The following is a 16,424-nucleotide window of genomic DNA, read 5'->3' on the forward strand; positions in this document are numbered from 1 at the left end:
AATTTCCCCAGCAAAGCCTCACCTCGGGATGCACAGGAATGATGCTGTACCTTTCTCTGCACTTACAGAGATATTGTAAATTTATAACTGTCCAAAATCTTATCTATGACTAACTCTCCCATGAGGAACCTAGTTTTCTTTGCCCGTCTAACAAGGAATTAATCAATTTTTCATCTACAGTCTCTGCAGACATTAGATCTTGTTAGTATTGCATCAATTTAATCAAAAATTGTGTTTTAAGTGGACATAAATGCATGATGGGAAATTGATACAGAGTTAGCTCCAGGGGCAGCGTTAGGCCCGGTTACTTGGGCTCAAGCCCCGAATGTTTTATGACAAGACTAGTGTGTGTTACGTGTGTGTATGTGCGCGCGCGTTAAGCCCCGGATCTTTTTCAGTCCTAAATCCGCCCCTGGTTAGCTCAGTGAATTTACAGGCAGGAACCGCCTCAGAGTTTCTGCTGCACATAAATCCAGTAAAAAGTTTAAATATTAATTTTATTTAATTTTTTTAACGGAAAATATATTTGTTGGACAAAAAGATCTGACTGCTACAGATTAACACCATGACAGGTCTGATAAATATTTTTATTTTCTCCTATGACTTCTGTTTTGTGCATGATGTGAGAGGATGACCAGAACCTATTCATCAGCTATTTGGGCAAGTGTGATGAAATATGAAACCTTATCTGCACTAATTAATACATTTTACCCTGTAGTTTAATTTATGCGTATGACACGTTTTTTTAATTTGTATTATTTTTACATTTACATTTAATCTGTTTTTGGCGACAGCAAAAAGCAAATGTCTCAAGATGAACTTAAAGGCATACTATGCAAATGTTTCCTATTTTAAATAATTTTCTTGAGCCAGTATATGCTAAAAGTACTGGGTTAAATGTCACTCAGACTCCACCATCTTATGTGGCCAGAATATTACACTTGCAACTTCAGAGTGCCGGTCCGGTCCCTGTTGGACTTAGAAAAAAGTAGAGCTAACACACCTGGTGCTGGAGTCTGCTTCTAGCATGTTTTATATCATGAACACAGCTGATTAGTTAAATTTAGTGATGAGTCACTCCAGACACTAATGAATGCTGAGGAGACATTTAGCTAAAGTGTTAAAATAATAATAATAATAATAATAATAATAATATTAATAATGCATTGAACTTATATAGCGCTTTTCTAGACACCCAAAGACGCTTTTCACACACGCTCACATTCACACACTGCTAGTGATGGTAAGCTACTTGTAGCCACAGCCGCCCTGGGGAGGTCTGACAGAGGCGAGGCTGCCATTTGGCGCCGTCGGCCCCTCTGACCACCACTAACACAGGCAAGTCGGGTGAAGTGTCTTGCCCAAGGACACAACAGCAGGATAACCCTGGCGGGAGCTGGAATCAAACCCATGACCCTCCGATCATGAGGCAACTCGCTCTACCACCTGAGCTACTGCTGCCCCACAAAAAGACACAGCGAGGAGACAAGTTTCACTTTTGATTTCATTAAACTCAAGCTAGGGGTGCTAAAAGCAAGCCAGAACTGCCTAGTCTCTCTTTAAGCCTGAAAATTTGGAGAATTTCACCGGGGTGCACTGAGCACAAATGCTTCAAAATGGAACCATTTTGGATCAATGGACAAACATGCAGCCTTGTAGATTTCCTGTTAGAGCTCTGACAGCCACCATAGATTTCTAATTTATCTCAATTCCTTTGTTTTTTGCTATTCTACATTTATTTTGACCAAGGATGTCAAATGAAGGGGACACAAAGGATGACCTCTATTTTCAAATGTTATTTTCTCAAACTAATCTAATCCAGTTCATGAGTTCATGTCTGCATATATACAGAGAATTTGGATGTGGATAACAAGGATTTCACAATACAATAAAAAAATCATCCTTATTATAAACAGTGGAATTGTTTTATTTTATATCTTACTCGTCCGTGACTCTGTGAGCTTGTGATGTGGTATTTGGTTGTGATGCAACATTCTGATTTATCACCTTTGTACTCTAATGTAGGTGTTTAGTTGTGTTGGGTACTTTGTGTTCTGCTCACCTCTAATTGCTCTTTGCTCTTCTGACAGGCTCTGGAAAGCGAGTTTGTGTCATGTCAGCTGCATCAGTGGATTGACCTTATTTTTGGCTACAAGCAGCGAGGCCCAGAGGCGGTGCGTACCCTTAACGTGTTCCACCACCTGACTTATGAGGGCTCCGTCAGCCTGGACAGTATTACAGACCTCCTGCTCAGAGAGGTAAAGCTCACCGTCATGCTCTCTCTCTCTCTCTCTCTCTCTCTCTTTCACACACTCACACACACACACACACACACACACACACACACACACACACACACACTCCTGTCTGTTTGTCTTGGCATGTGGTTCAGCTACTTGAGCTTCTGTATTGTGTGTTCACCAGATAGTATTTGTGAGAAAATCTGGCAGAAGTGTCTGAACATGTTCGTTCTAGCTTTTGTACTTATTAACCTCACTCATAAAACAATTATTCTAAAGTATTTATAGATTTTACTAGCATCTTTCATTTGCTTGTTCCTTCATCAGCTCAGTAAAGCAAGGGTCTTTGATCAAAGGTCACTCAGTCAATGCAAAAAGAGAGACTCTTCTTGTTTTCAGCTAATTAACTGAATAACTTCAAACCTGATAGTGCTAGCCCTGAATAGCATAATTGCAAGGAGAAAGGAGAGCAGAGACTGCAGCAGCTGGCATGCATCATGGCACTTTCCAGTGTGAGCTCCTCTCTGTGATATTCACCATCTGCTGTCTGCAAAACAAGTCATTTATATACTGTCACTTCCAGGGGCGCCTTTATTTATCAAGTGACCACTATGCAAATCACCTGCAGAAGATTTGGCTCATCCAATTACCAAAGCATGTTGTGAAAGGTTTCATTTTCATCGTTATGAGGAATATTTCAGACAAGGGATTGTTTATTTGGCTTCAGACTGAAGGGATTTCAACTGGCTTCTATCTTGTGAAAGATGACAGGACCGTTAGTTAGTTGCACAATAGTAAGCCAGCCATTCAGACTGACTTATTGTACCTATTTTGTAAATGTGTTTGTGCTGGAGATATGCAACCAACTGTAGATGTATATTATTATTGTTATTATTATTATTATTATTATTATTATTATTATTATTATTATTATTATTATTATTATTATTATTATTATTATCATTAACATTATTATTATTATTAATTACTACTTACAGAAGCAAAACAAATACAAAATGTAAATTATATGTTCATAAGACACAAGCATTGGCTTGACAGACGATGCATTATTGATATTTGACCAGTTCCGTTACCTTTTCACCGTAAACTTTTCGTATAAAACTTACAATGTCAGTGAGCCAGTATAAAAAATATATAAACTGCAAAATATTTAAGTGATTGATGATATAAACTGGGTTTTTATGCGTTTGAACATAAACAAATGTGTTTTAACTGAAGATGATGTAGACATTTCACATTTCTTCCAATTCCTCAGAGCACATAAAAATAAAATTGGGTCCAAAACAACATATTTGCAAGTTTTTGTTTACACCATAATTTCTCCAACTTTCTTCAATCCGGAAAGTGAGTGAGTGGGACTTTGGTAGGTAGGTCCAACTGCAACTCTGCCTCGGATTGTTATGACGTCCAGCACACCGCCCCCTTAAAGCTGTAGTCCGTAAAGTGGAATCAACAGAGCTCTGCAGTATTGGCACTACTTTACCACCCATGCTAAAGATACAGCAGGCTGAAACTATAGTGCAATGTTGAACACCACGCTAATCACTTAGCTCCAATACACAAAAGATAAATTCCCTTTCGTTCCTCTCCCTCCTCTTCCACAGTTAGCATGAAGTGTACAGACCACAGACACATATATGTAGATGCCCCGTGGACTGGAGCTGCCATAGTGGTCGGCTGCTATCTTAGATGGGTCTACATTTGCCCCCAGTGCATTCATTTCTACTTTTGAAGGTGCTTACCCAACTAAAAAACACATTTTTATCAAGCTTTTTCATAAAATCAGATACACGTTATGACAGTTCAAATATAAATATAATTAAACAAAATAATTTTTAATTAATTAAATTATAAAATTCCATCAGATAGGCTAGAAAAGTTAATAGTAATCCCATGTAATCTGTTTTCAATAGTACACTGATTGTTGCACAAAATGGGCATAGTTGCTCACTCTGCATTGACTTTGGAGAGTGAGGAGACCCATCCAATATGGCAGTGACACTATTACGCTCTCCAGTGCCCAGTGGGGCATATGTATTAATGTCTATGGTACAGGCAGACTCAACACAGGTCAAGTTAGAATTCAAGCTAGTGCTGTATTAGCCTATGGTGAACACAGCATGCAACAAGTCTGTACCATTAATTCTATTATTTAGATTAAATATTGGTCACTATTTTCTAAAATACAATACCGTAAATCCTCTAATATTGGCCTGTATTCAATTAACTGCCGGGTTTCATATTTTGGCCAGTGTCGGAGTCGGCGCAGGTGAATAATGGCCGGTATTTTATTGTGGCCGGGTGGAATGTGGTAACAAGCAAGTACCACGGGGGTGGGGGGGTGTCATCCGTCTCACTTTTGATTTGTCAGTGATAGACCGCGAGGGTAACTTTAACCGTGCGGAGACGAAGAGGAGGCGAAAATTTGATATCAAGTTCAAAGAGAACGTGCTGATTATGCTGCAGAACACTGGGGAGCAGTAGCAGGGGTTGTATGAACTAGTCAACTTCACTATAGTGACTTTTTATGCCTGTCATCGACTAGTCGCTGTCACGTGATACTGACCGGCAAGATGCAGCCCTCGGAAAATACAGCAGCCTGCTGTCAGCAGGTGACAAGCTCCTGCACGTCGGGAGGCAACGCGCTGTGCCAGAGCATCGGTACTGACACCCGCCGTAAAATGGACATTTAACCAAATTGTGACGTTTACCCTCTTGCAATTTAACCTTCCCCTCACCCCCATCCTAACCTTAACCAGCTTGCGCATGCAAAGCTCTGATCGTTGACGCGCTCCAGACATCTGCATCCTGAGCACGGCCACAGTAACATTATCAAATCAGGTGTCGCCACCTCAAAAACTAATTTAACATGCGATCGTTCATGTCGGCTCATTTCCTTTTATGTTTTCTGTCTTTTATTTGCGCCTGATGGGTTTCGCTGCTGTGGAGCGGGGCGCATCACCTGTTTTGTTCTCGGTGACGCACCGATCACTGATGCGACCGGCAAGCAGCGCGCACTCCGCTGTTTTTGCGGTCGGTAGATCTTTTAGAAATGCAGTTCAAAGGTAACTCATGAGGTGAATATATATGAACCCAGGTAGCAGTTTTTCTTTAGGATTGAGAGGAGATGCAGGAAGATAATAAACAGACAGGACAGAAAAATAGTCAAATAAAAACAAGTTAGTTTTTGTACCTGGTGGTTGCAACAAACAGACACCACTGAAGGTAATCAGAAGTGAGGAACAGAAAATGAAATAATTATTTTAATGTTTAGAGCAGCAGGAACTCCGAGAGGCTGCAGGCGCATCAGTGAGTTTGCGGCCGCTGCGCAGGGGGAGGGGGGAGAGGGCTGAAGCAGAAACTACCGTTGTTAAAAGAAATGTGTTTAACTTTGAAAATGTGGGCGCAATTTTAATTGTCAAAAACTCCAGTGAACCATTAGTTCATTTTGCTCAAATAGAAATAGAGGTCGGGGCCTGTATTTGACTCAAGCTCATCAAGCTCCAGGCCTTTATTGGAAGGAGGACCAGAATTAGAGGCAGGCCTCTATTTCTATTTGAGCAAAATGAACTAATGGTTCGCTGGAGTTTTTGACAATTAAAATTACGCCCACATTTTCAAAGTTAAACACATTTCTTTTAACAACGGTAGTTTCTGCTTCTGCCCTCTCCCCCCTCCCCCTGCTTCAGCCCTCTCCCCCCTCCCCCTGGCAAACTCACTGATGCGCCTGCAGCCTTTCGGAGTTCCTGCTGCTCTAAACATTAAAATAATTATTTCATTTTCTGTTCCTCACTTCTGATTACCTTCAGTGGTGTCTGTTTGTTGCAACCACCAGGTACAAAAACTAACTTGTTTTTATTTGACTATTTTTCTGTCCTGTCTGTTTATTATCTTCCTGCATCTCCTCTCAATCCTAAAGAAAAACTGCTACCTGGGTTCATATATATTCACCTCATGAGTTACCTTTGAACTGCAGTTCTAAAAGATCTACCGACCGCAAAAACAGCGGAGCGCGCGCTGTTTGGCGGCCGTATCAGTGATCAGTGTGTCGGAGGACAAGGTGATGCGCGCAGCGCCCCGCTCCACAGCAGCGAAACGCATCAGGCGCAAATAAAAGACAGAAAACATTAAAGGAAATGAACTGACATGAACGATCGCGTGTTAAAATAGTTTTTGAGGTGGCGACACCTGATTGTTACTGTGGCCGTGCTCAGGACGCAGATCTACCGACCGCGAAAACAGCGGAGCGCTCGCTGTTTGGCGGCCGCATCAGTGATCTGTGCGTCGGAGGACAAGGTGAAGCGCCCCGCTCCACAGCAGCGAAACACATCAGGCGCAAATAAAAGACAGAAAACATTAAAGGAAATGAACCGACATGAACGATCGCGTGTCAGTACCTACGGTCTGGCACAGCGTGTTGCCGTTTCCTATCGTTCTGCTAGTTCCTATGTGTTGATTTGCGTGTTGTGTGAGTGTTATGTAAGCCACAGGGAAGGTGATGTGTGTTCTGTGGAGCGGGTTGAATTAGCATGGTTAACTGACAACATGACTCTGTGTGTAGGAGAGTGATAGAGGATAGTGTCTGTAGCGTTACAAAGCGTTGAAGAAAAAGCCTAATAAAGGTCTGTGTGAACCTCTATTGCCACCTGCTGGTTGATTTGGGGACTATAATCCTGCCGCTGAGACGCTCAAACTTGCCTGTTACCACATTCCACCCGGCCACAATAAGAGACCGGCCATTATTTACCTCTGCTGACTCCAACACCGGCCAAAATTGGAGACCCGGCCTTTAATTGAATACCGGCCTGTATTAGAGGATTTACGGTATCTACTTAAATTTATTATAAGTATTTTTAAACTTTAATCACGTGTACACAAGTTGTAAAAGTATATTTAACTTGGCATTTTTATTTCTTTTACCAGAATTAGTCCGTTTCCTCTGCAGTGAGTCGCACCTTTAAAGAAAGTTGAAAATTGCTGAATCTGTTCTGCATTTACTGCCTAACTGCTCCTCCGGTCCCACGCAGCCCAGTTTCGTGACTTGCTTGGATGAGTCTGTGAGGTAGAGTGTGGAAATTTGCCCAGTGACTGTCACACAAAGATCAGCTGAAAAGTGATGATTGACTCCTGGGTATTGATTCATTCTGGGCCTGACAGGTGAATCTGCAGACCTGGCATTAGTCACAACAATTAAGACATTTGAAATGTCAAGAAATTAGAGGTCATGAGAGATAATTTCCCTGTGCGTGTCAGATGAAAATGATGACATCTTCTGACACGCTGCCAGGCCCTCTGGTCTGTGGTTGAGGAAGAAGTGACAGCTCTACTGGGCACACTGCCGGAACAGCAGTCCTTCACCGTGATGCCTCTCCTGACACTCTTTTCTTATGGAAAAACATGACAGCAACCCCTTGATTCAGACCCTACTGTGTCACTCAGAGGTAAACAGACAAATTATTCATCAGTGCGACTCTATTGCTCCTCCCGCCGCTGCCCCTCCTGCCACCTCTAAATCAACAAAGACAGCAAAGTGTGCTGCAGCTAGCTTCATGACAGACTTTAAATTGATTTCACCTTGATGTTCTAATGGTGATGGAACACAAACGTTCAAACGCTTGACATCACTGTCTCAGTTTCACAATTCATATAGATTTTAATTTGCATTATGCATGATAAAAGTAGCATCAGAGGAAGGCACTTACCGGCAGACATGTTTGGGAGACTTTTGCTCCCACACTCACACATGTCACCTCTAAAGCTGTCACATACGAGATTCCTTCAGGGCATTTCTTTCTTTTTTCTTACCTGAGGATTAGAAATCCATCTTGGAAACAAACAAAGAAAATGATGGCATGGAAAGAATGGACATATTTTTGTTTGTTTTGTTTTTTTCGTGCGGGCTAAAACGAAATGAAAACTATAAAGTACATGCCAGTAAAGACTAAGTTATGACTAATTTTGATTGGCAGTTTCGTTGACCAATAAGAAAATTGACAAACAAAAATCCAATCAGAAAACAATTTTCCGTCTTAATATTTGACTTTTTCCAAAGGTTGAAAGAGTAGCTTTATATTTGTAGCTCATTGATCCCAGATGTTGTGATTCAGCATGGCCCCTCGCTGTTGACTGGGTCCACACAAGACCATGACTGCCATCTGTGTGACAGAACTGTTAGGTTGGTGCATTGCATAAATGCACTGAAGGCTAGTGAAAGGGGATCATCGTGCATTAAATTCCATGTCAAAAGTTTAGGAATCACACTGTGGATCGAGTAAAAGCTGCAGCCTCTCACCTCAGAATCTTTCTGGTTCTGCCAAAACTGAAATCACACAGGCAGGCAGATGCAGCCTTAGAGGATTTTTATGTTCACCCAAGCAAAGTGGGTTTTGCTAGGAGGAGAGATTATCCAAACAGCTTTAGCAGTGAGTGTCATATATTAGCCTGAAAGCAAAGCCTGAGATGACTTAAACTAATGAAAAAACCTGTTAAGTAGGCATCATTTCAGGTCTTGATAGATTTACGATTTTGACATGCATCGTTGGGGATTAGTGTTTAAGCACCTGAGAGATGTGGATGTGTTTAGATCATGTTGAAAAACGTGAACAAGTTAAATCCTCTTCTACAACACACACCTAAAAAATGCAAATGAATATAGGGAGGAGTGGCTGCTGTCCTCTCTGGAATTTGTATCGTCTACTACAAACGAGTCATCGAGCAGTCCGGTTTCTTTGGTAATGGAACTATTACAAATGACATATTTTCCACATGGCCCGCTCCACTTCTCTGGTCATTGTATCAACTTTCACTATTCGAACAGACATTGCGACCCCTTAAATAGCCATGATGTCAATTGTTTCTAATCTGACAGACTGTTCTAAAGAAATACTGGCCAACTCATAATGGTTGTCAAATGTGCTCACCATCTCACTTGAAACACCACTTAATGCAGCAACCCTTGTCTACAAGGCCTTTTTGGGGGCTGTGGAAGACAGGAAGTGACCTGGCAATGTTTGGGGTAACTGTGTGCCTTGCAGGTAGCCTGTCCTAACTCTGTATCACCTCCCAAACTCCAGTTCCGCATGTCCCGCTGTGGCATGTGCTACCCAATGGGGCCTTTTGATATTGAGTGGTGTGTACAAGCAAAGGAAAATGAGGGCCAGTCTCCCAGGCAGTCAGAAGGGCAGAAGAAAGGTTGAGCGATGTATGTTCCATTGTGCACAATGGCATTGACGGACGTCTACAAGCTCCTCTGATGGTGGAAGTAGCTCCAGTCACATCAATCACTCTCACCGTGGAGTGCCCCGCTTTCAGTCAGGCTCAGCAGCTCTTACTGGTTGTTTTTTTTTTCACTCATAACAAGCAAAGGATTTTTTGTCTGTTTATTTATTTTTTTGTCTAAAAATAAAACTGGTTTGATTTTTCTGGTGTTGTTTTTCTCCTGCTGCTCATTATGTGGCTGTTTTTATCCCCCCCGTTACTCACAAGCTTCTAGAGTCGTGGTTTCAAGCCCATAAATCATCCTTCATTGTAGCCCTGTACCTTTAAAGAACTCGTCATGTATTTCTTGTGTGGTGTTGTGCGTTTGTGTGTGTACATGAGCTTTCCCCCTTTTGTTTCAAGCACAATAACATCTGAAAGCATGCTGGCCTGCTGCAGCTCTAGCTGGATGTCACTCCAGGTTAACATTTGTGCAGTTGGGGCCCCGGCTCCTGGAAATAGGAATGGTTAACTGAAGCATGTTAATAGGAAAAGGCTTGTCTCTTCCATACTAACACTTGGATGACTCTGCAGGCAGAGGGGGGAAGGGGGAGCACCCCTTTCCCTTCACCTCCCCCCCCTTCCTCAGAGGCATGGCTGAGTTAGGATTTGCTTGCATTGTCAAGTAACGCATTGACCCATCACTTTGATGCATATTGATTGTGACAGCCGCTCTCTCCCTCTTTCTCTCTACCCCGCAGGCCACAGAGGCGCAGATCCAGAGCTTTGGACAGACGCCATCTCAGTTGCTTATCGAGCCACATCCTCCACGCAGCTCCGCCATGCACCTGGTGAGAACAGCGAGCATGCTGGGAACATTCTCTGCACCTTTGGATGCGGTGTGTTTATGTTTGAGGAAAGATACTCACAACTCCTTGATAAATGAAAGTGATTAAATATTTTAATATCTTTCTTTTTTAGAAAAAGTGAAATATTTTATAGGTTTTACCTCATGTAGGTCATCAGCTCTCAGTAGATCGAACAGTTGTGAGTACCAGTAGCCTGCTCTGTTTCAGTCTGCTAATAAAAAAGTTTAAAGGGAACAGTGCTCCCTACTGGTCCAATGCCCCCTCTCTGCCTAATCCATGTAATTATCAGCATTTTCCCAGTTATCCACAGGGAAACGTGTTATCCCATTTCTAATCGTACAAATAAAAGAAAATACTAAACTTAGTTTATTTTCCTGTTACAAATACAAACGTCAAGCATGTTTTTTTTAATTACATGTATATCTAGTAATATGAAGGATTCATTCAAACATCACATGTATATGCGCAACACTTAACTAAGAACGCTAAAGATTGAGACGGTTTCACATAGAAAAGATCAAAGGAGGGACTTATTTAAACTCATCAAATTTCTGTCTGGTTATTTTTTAATGTGTCAAGTTAGGTATTTTCTCTGTGAATCACCTCATATAAAATGTCTTCATCCTAGTTTTCTTCTCCACTTGTCTTAATCCCTCATCTGAGAACTGTCCAAGGTTCTCCTCTGAGTCCGGTGTTTCCTCCAACCTCCACATTAATTCTACTTGCATTCTTTTTCTCTTACCGCTTCTTTTCATCTTCCCCATGCCCTCCTGTCCTGTTTTTCAATTTAAACTCATTTCCCACCACCATGCCCCTCCATCTTTTTCCACAAATTTCGTCTTTTTTCTTTTCTATTCAACAGTGTTTCCTTCCGCAGAGTCCGCTCATGTTCAAGGACCAGATGCAGCAGGATGTCATTATGGTGTTGAAGTTTCCATCCAATTCGCCTGTAACCCACGTGGCTGCCAACACCCTACCCCATCTGACAGTGCCGGCTGTGGTTACCGTCACATGCAACCGGCTATTTGCTGTCAATCGATGGCACAACACTGTTGGTGAGTGGAGCCAAACGCACGTAGCAGGTGTGATAGGTTAAATAACACACACGTGCTGGAAAAAATATATAGTGTCTCACCACATGTGATACCTGCCACAGCAGCGGCGGCCCTGCAAAATCACTCCATCACACATAGCACAAAAACCTGCCCGCTGCTCGCAATAGTTGTTGCATGGCATCTATGAAAGCTGCTAACACCTCCCAGGTAAGCTGAGCATGAGTATTTCCACATGTTTCTTTGCAGACATGTGTGAACAACATTACCCACAAAGCCCACCACCCCACCCCAAAATCAGCCTCACCTCAGGGTCAGTGGGCCAAGGCAGTGGTTACTAGGCAATTAGGCCACGACTGCCCCACATTCTCCTCTCACATCCCCATCTGTCCCCTTGGATATACATGGAGCTCAGGACCAAAGAGTGCACACTGTGTGGCTGCTCTTAATGAACAAGGCTGCAGCAGCCTCGCCATCCTGCCAGACAGGAAGGAAATGGGGTTTTATTCTTCAAAATAAGAGTGATAACACTTCCATTTCTTCAGGCTGTTTCTGAATCAAAGTTCGCTCAAGAAACTGGTTCACATGGTTAAACGACTCCATGAAGATTGACAGAGGAAAAAAGAATCCTGGGAGAACAGATGAACCTCCAACCCCTGCATCTTATGGAAATGATTATGAATGAATATGGCTCTGAAATGGGAGTGAATGTGCAGTGGTGATGAAAGACTCATGTATGTGTGTCTGTGTACCTGAATCTAGGTCTCCGAGGAGCACCAGGCTATTCTCTGGAACAGGCACATCACCTCCCGATAGAGATGGATTCTCTGGTTGGTGAGTAAGCATTACAGGAACGTACGTCTTTGTAAAAAAACACACACATACACGTTGCTTCAGCAGCAGAAGCTGCGATGAATAACTTGAAAATTCTTTGTACCAAACTTCTTTTCCTCTCAGCCAACAACACCGGCAGCAACAAGCGTCAGATCACAGACCTAGTGGACCAAAGCATCCAAATCACCACACACTGTTTTGTGGTGACAGCTGACAACCGCTACATCCTAGTGTGTGGCTTCTGGGACAAGAGCTTCCGTGTGTACTCCTCTGAGACAGGTAGGTTATAGTGTAAAACTCCATTTCCTACAGAGGTGTGCACCGATGTGTGGAGGACTGAGTACAATGACAGTAATGATACAGTGGTGCAACATTCTCCTGACACACTGTGTCGGAAAATAGATGAATATACTGGACGCGCTGAAGTTCTCCCTTTGCTGCTTTGAGCGTGAGATGCTGCTCGGATTAAAGGGAGATCGATATTGGTTTTTCTATTGCCGATACCGATATGTAGAGGTCATGGTCAACCGATGGCTCACAAGTGCTGCAGATTTTCTGGTCCGATTTTCTTGGCCAATATCTTGAATAGTTCCACCTTTTTTACATGCTAATATGTCAAGATGAGATGGTGCACAAAACTTTTGAAGCTGAGTCAGGTTTGAACACTGAACTTAATCGACTGTTAAATCCTAATTTTGTGCACGGCATTATTCAAACAAATCAAAATTTAAATAATCAGAACTGTTAAATAAAAATAAATGCTTGTTGAAAATAGAATTTAGAGCATTTATTTTGCAGATGTTATTCAGGAACGTACGTAAATATATATTTAAGTTGAATTCTGCAACTGGTTGCTCAGGGTTGTGCTCGACTTTAAATCTGCTTTTCTAAAGTATGTTGGTCCAATATATCAGCCGACCCCTACTTCAGATATATTGTTAATTGTCAAAGAGTTGGTCAAGACCATTTCAAGTTGTTCCAAAGGGTTCAAATAAAGGTAACTGGACTTCTTTGGTTTCTTGAAGACGATTCGCTTCTCATCTGAGGAGCTTTGCCAATTCTAACTGGAATTAGCTTGACAAAGCTCCTCGGATGAGAAGCGAAACGTCTTCAAGAAACTAAAGAAGTCCAGTTGCCTTCATTTGAACCCTTTGGATTACTATGACCTGGATGACTGAGACAATGAATAACAAGTCAAACAGTTATAACTGTGGCAAGATGCACGAGGCAAAGTGCCTCGTGCATCTGTTCATAGACTTTATTTATAGAGAGATGGGAGTGGAGAGAGAGTGTGTGTGTCTGTGTGTGGGAAGTCAAGAATGTGTGTGTCTTGTGTGGGTGTCTCTGAATAAGTGAGCATGCAGAGAGGCATAGAGCAATAATTTACATTAAGTTGATTGAGTCCATGATCAAGAATTAATAAACATAAATGTGTCCATAACAACTAGTCATGCACACTCTGTTTTCTCCAAAGGCAAGCTGACCCAGATTGTTTTTGGCCACTGGGATGTGGTGACATGTCTGGCCAGATCGGAGTCCTACATTGGTGGAGATTGTTACATCGTTTCTGGGTCTAGAGATGCTACTCTGCTCCTGTGGTACTGGAGTGGACGGCATCATATTATTGGTGACAACCCCAACACCGGTGAGTTGGAACATGCAGGTGACACATGATCACACAAACGCAGACCTACATCTTCCTCTAGGTTAAGAACTTTTTCTAGTATTTACACAAAGTATGTTCGTTGTTTTGAAGCAGAAGCCTATACAGATGCATGGGTTTCTATATTCTAAAAGATGGGCAGGAGTTTTTTGATTAGCACGGGAAAAAAGCTATCCCACAATTCAAGTAATATGGCATGATAGGACCAATTATCTGCACCATAGCTGTAGTATATTAGTTTGATTAATGGTGCGGAGCAGTGCTGCTTTCAAGGAAAGGACTCTGGAGACATAAAACTAGTTTAATGTCTATAGCTGTGACTATTCACAACAATAGAAATGAGTGCATCATTTTCTATGCAGTATTCTTGTTTTTCTTTTAAAATTTATTTCACGAAAGTTTACACGTATGCATAAACCTGCTTTCCACTCTCATTTTCAGCCATGAATGATCACAGACACTCCTCTTCTTGGTCATTTTAAAGAAAAAGAAACATGTCAGGAAGAAATAGTACAATGCTATGAGTTAAAATGCAACTTTGAAGAACTTGCAGACTTCTCAGTCTTCTTCAGTTCGGACTGTGGTGTGGATTAGAAAAAAAAAATTAAGTGACGAATGTGTTTTCACTGTTTTGCAGGGTAAGATAGTGTATGCACACTTGTGCTTCTGACTGTCAAAGATTTTAAGAACTTCAGATTAGTTGCAAGTGTCCTAATTAACTTCACCGAGGGTTTGACAGTTAATTAAGAGTTTCAGCTTGGATGCCTCCAATTAGCAAGGGGCAACAGAGCTTGGGTTACTGTGACAGGAAAACGGTATTCCCCTGATACTCACTCTTCTTCTTACACTGCATCTTCAGCGGACAAAAGGAAAACTGAGGGAACAACATACATGAATTGCAAATCAATATAAATACATATAAACAATGCAGATGGAATAAACTGGTTTAAGGCAGCAGTTATTTGCCCTTAACCATGAATCACAACCAACTTTTCATACGATCACAATGGCCGGCCTAAATTTAATACCCTAATTTCATGCCTATTAAAGTTTCTATAATGCCTGTTAAAGGTTGTGTGAATATGTAGCAGAGCTGTAATGGACCAATAGTCCCTCATCTTGCAGGTGTGGCACGGCCATGAAATTGATTTCACCCTCACCCCAAAAGGCTGTATACATTTTAAACATGTAATAATTAAAATAACTTCCAGTTCAATCATGGCCTGGCTTTTTAGACTCGGCCTGCTGCACTGACGTGAGGGGATATTTGCTCTAGGTTAATTGCAGTGGCCCAATGCACTTGTTCCCAAGGGCCATCACAGCACGACAGTATTCGATACAAGGTGATTGAATCTTTTGTTGGGCAGGTGAGCTCGCTTCTATTCCCTGGAGGCTTTTTTTGACACTTGTCCTATTCAGTCCCTTCTCAGCAACTGGCGCTGGGACTGACAGGGCTGCTCAGGTCCGGGTCTCTAAGGGACTATGATGCATCGATCACAGTCCAGCATTCTGACCGGACAGCTGGAGCTGTGGAGGTGGCATACCAAGAGAGGGGATGATGAAGGTGGTGTGGCCCAACATGTCCATGTTGTGTTTCAGGGGGATTCTATAATAATGTCATATGTGGACACCAACAATCAACATAATCAAAAGTAGAATTCTGACAAAAGTTTCCAGTGTTCAACAGTTGCAAAGTTAATAATTACAACATAAGACAAAAATGCTAAGGAATCATTGGAAAGAATCACCTTTTATTTATTATTGTATAGAAATGTCCTCCTTGTTCTAATTTAGTGCCAATTCCCATATCTACTTTTAAAAAGGGAAATCATTAAAAAAAGAGACAGTCAAATCAATCTCTAAGGAAAACATGAGAGTTTGTGATTAGAGTATTTCACAGATGCTGAGGCTTTCCTCATAGTAGCAAATACTCTGGGTCAGTGGCTCCAGGTGCCCTAAAACACCCCTCACTAACCTCTCCCCCGACTGTCATCAATCAAGTGGTACATAGGAGGAAAGCAAATGGCTTGGCAGCCTTCGTAGCATCCATACATTTACATAACAATTCAAAAGGACCAGGAGATGTAGAAATGTGTGTTTATTTGTTTAGCAGACGCTTTTATCCAAAGCGACTTACAATTTATAACCTATAGGGCATGTTATGATCTGTGGGGGAAACCGGAGTACCCGGAGGAAACCCACGCATGCATGGGGAGAACACGCAACTCCACGCAGAAAGGCCGCAGCCTAGTTTCGAACCTGCAACCTTCGTGCTGCGAGGCAACAGTGTTAACCACTGCGCCACCATGCAGCCATGCCACACACTTTGGCTTTATTTTAGTTATTTTCACTCGTGAAGAATTGTTTGGTGGTTTCACTATAACCTGCTTTGGCCCCATCTTTTAGGTGACTATCCAGCACCACGAGCAGTTCTGACTGGTCACGACCAGGAAGTTGTGTGCGTGTCAGTCTGTGCAGAGCTGGGTCTAGTCATCAGTGGAGCCAAAGGTCAGTAAGCTTCTTTGCGTATTCATGTAGCTGTCATCAT

At 42.1% G+C, this 16,424-nt stretch overlaps 1 protein-coding gene across 6 annotated transcripts in view; it reads left to right on the plus strand.

The window, feature by feature from the left end:
- nbeab (neurobeachin b) overlaps positions 1–16,424 on the plus strand; it is a 279,564-nt gene that overhangs the window by 257,766 nt on the left and 5,374 nt on the right. For all 6 annotated transcript variants that reach the window (XM_015951379.3, XM_015951381.3, XM_015951380.3 and 3 more), the window contains 7 exons: positions 2,091–2,258; positions 10,220–10,309; positions 11,205–11,382; positions 12,142–12,213; positions 12,337–12,492; positions 13,688–13,858; positions 16,283–16,384. In XM_015951379.3, the coding sequence (XP_015806865.2) occupies positions 2,091–2,258; positions 10,220–10,309; positions 11,205–11,382; positions 12,142–12,213; positions 12,337–12,492; positions 13,688–13,858; positions 16,283–16,384 (937 nt within the window). The remainder of the gene's footprint in view (positions 1–2,090; positions 2,259–10,219; positions 10,310–11,204; positions 11,383–12,141; positions 12,214–12,336; positions 12,493–13,687; positions 13,859–16,282; positions 16,385–16,424) is intronic.

This window comes from Nothobranchius furzeri, chromosome 13, assembly GCF_043380555.1.
Source record: "Nothobranchius furzeri strain GRZ-AD chromosome 13, NfurGRZ-RIMD1, whole genome shotgun sequence".
Taxonomy (NCBI): Eukaryota; Metazoa; Chordata; class Actinopteri; order Cyprinodontiformes; family Nothobranchiidae; genus Nothobranchius; species Nothobranchius furzeri.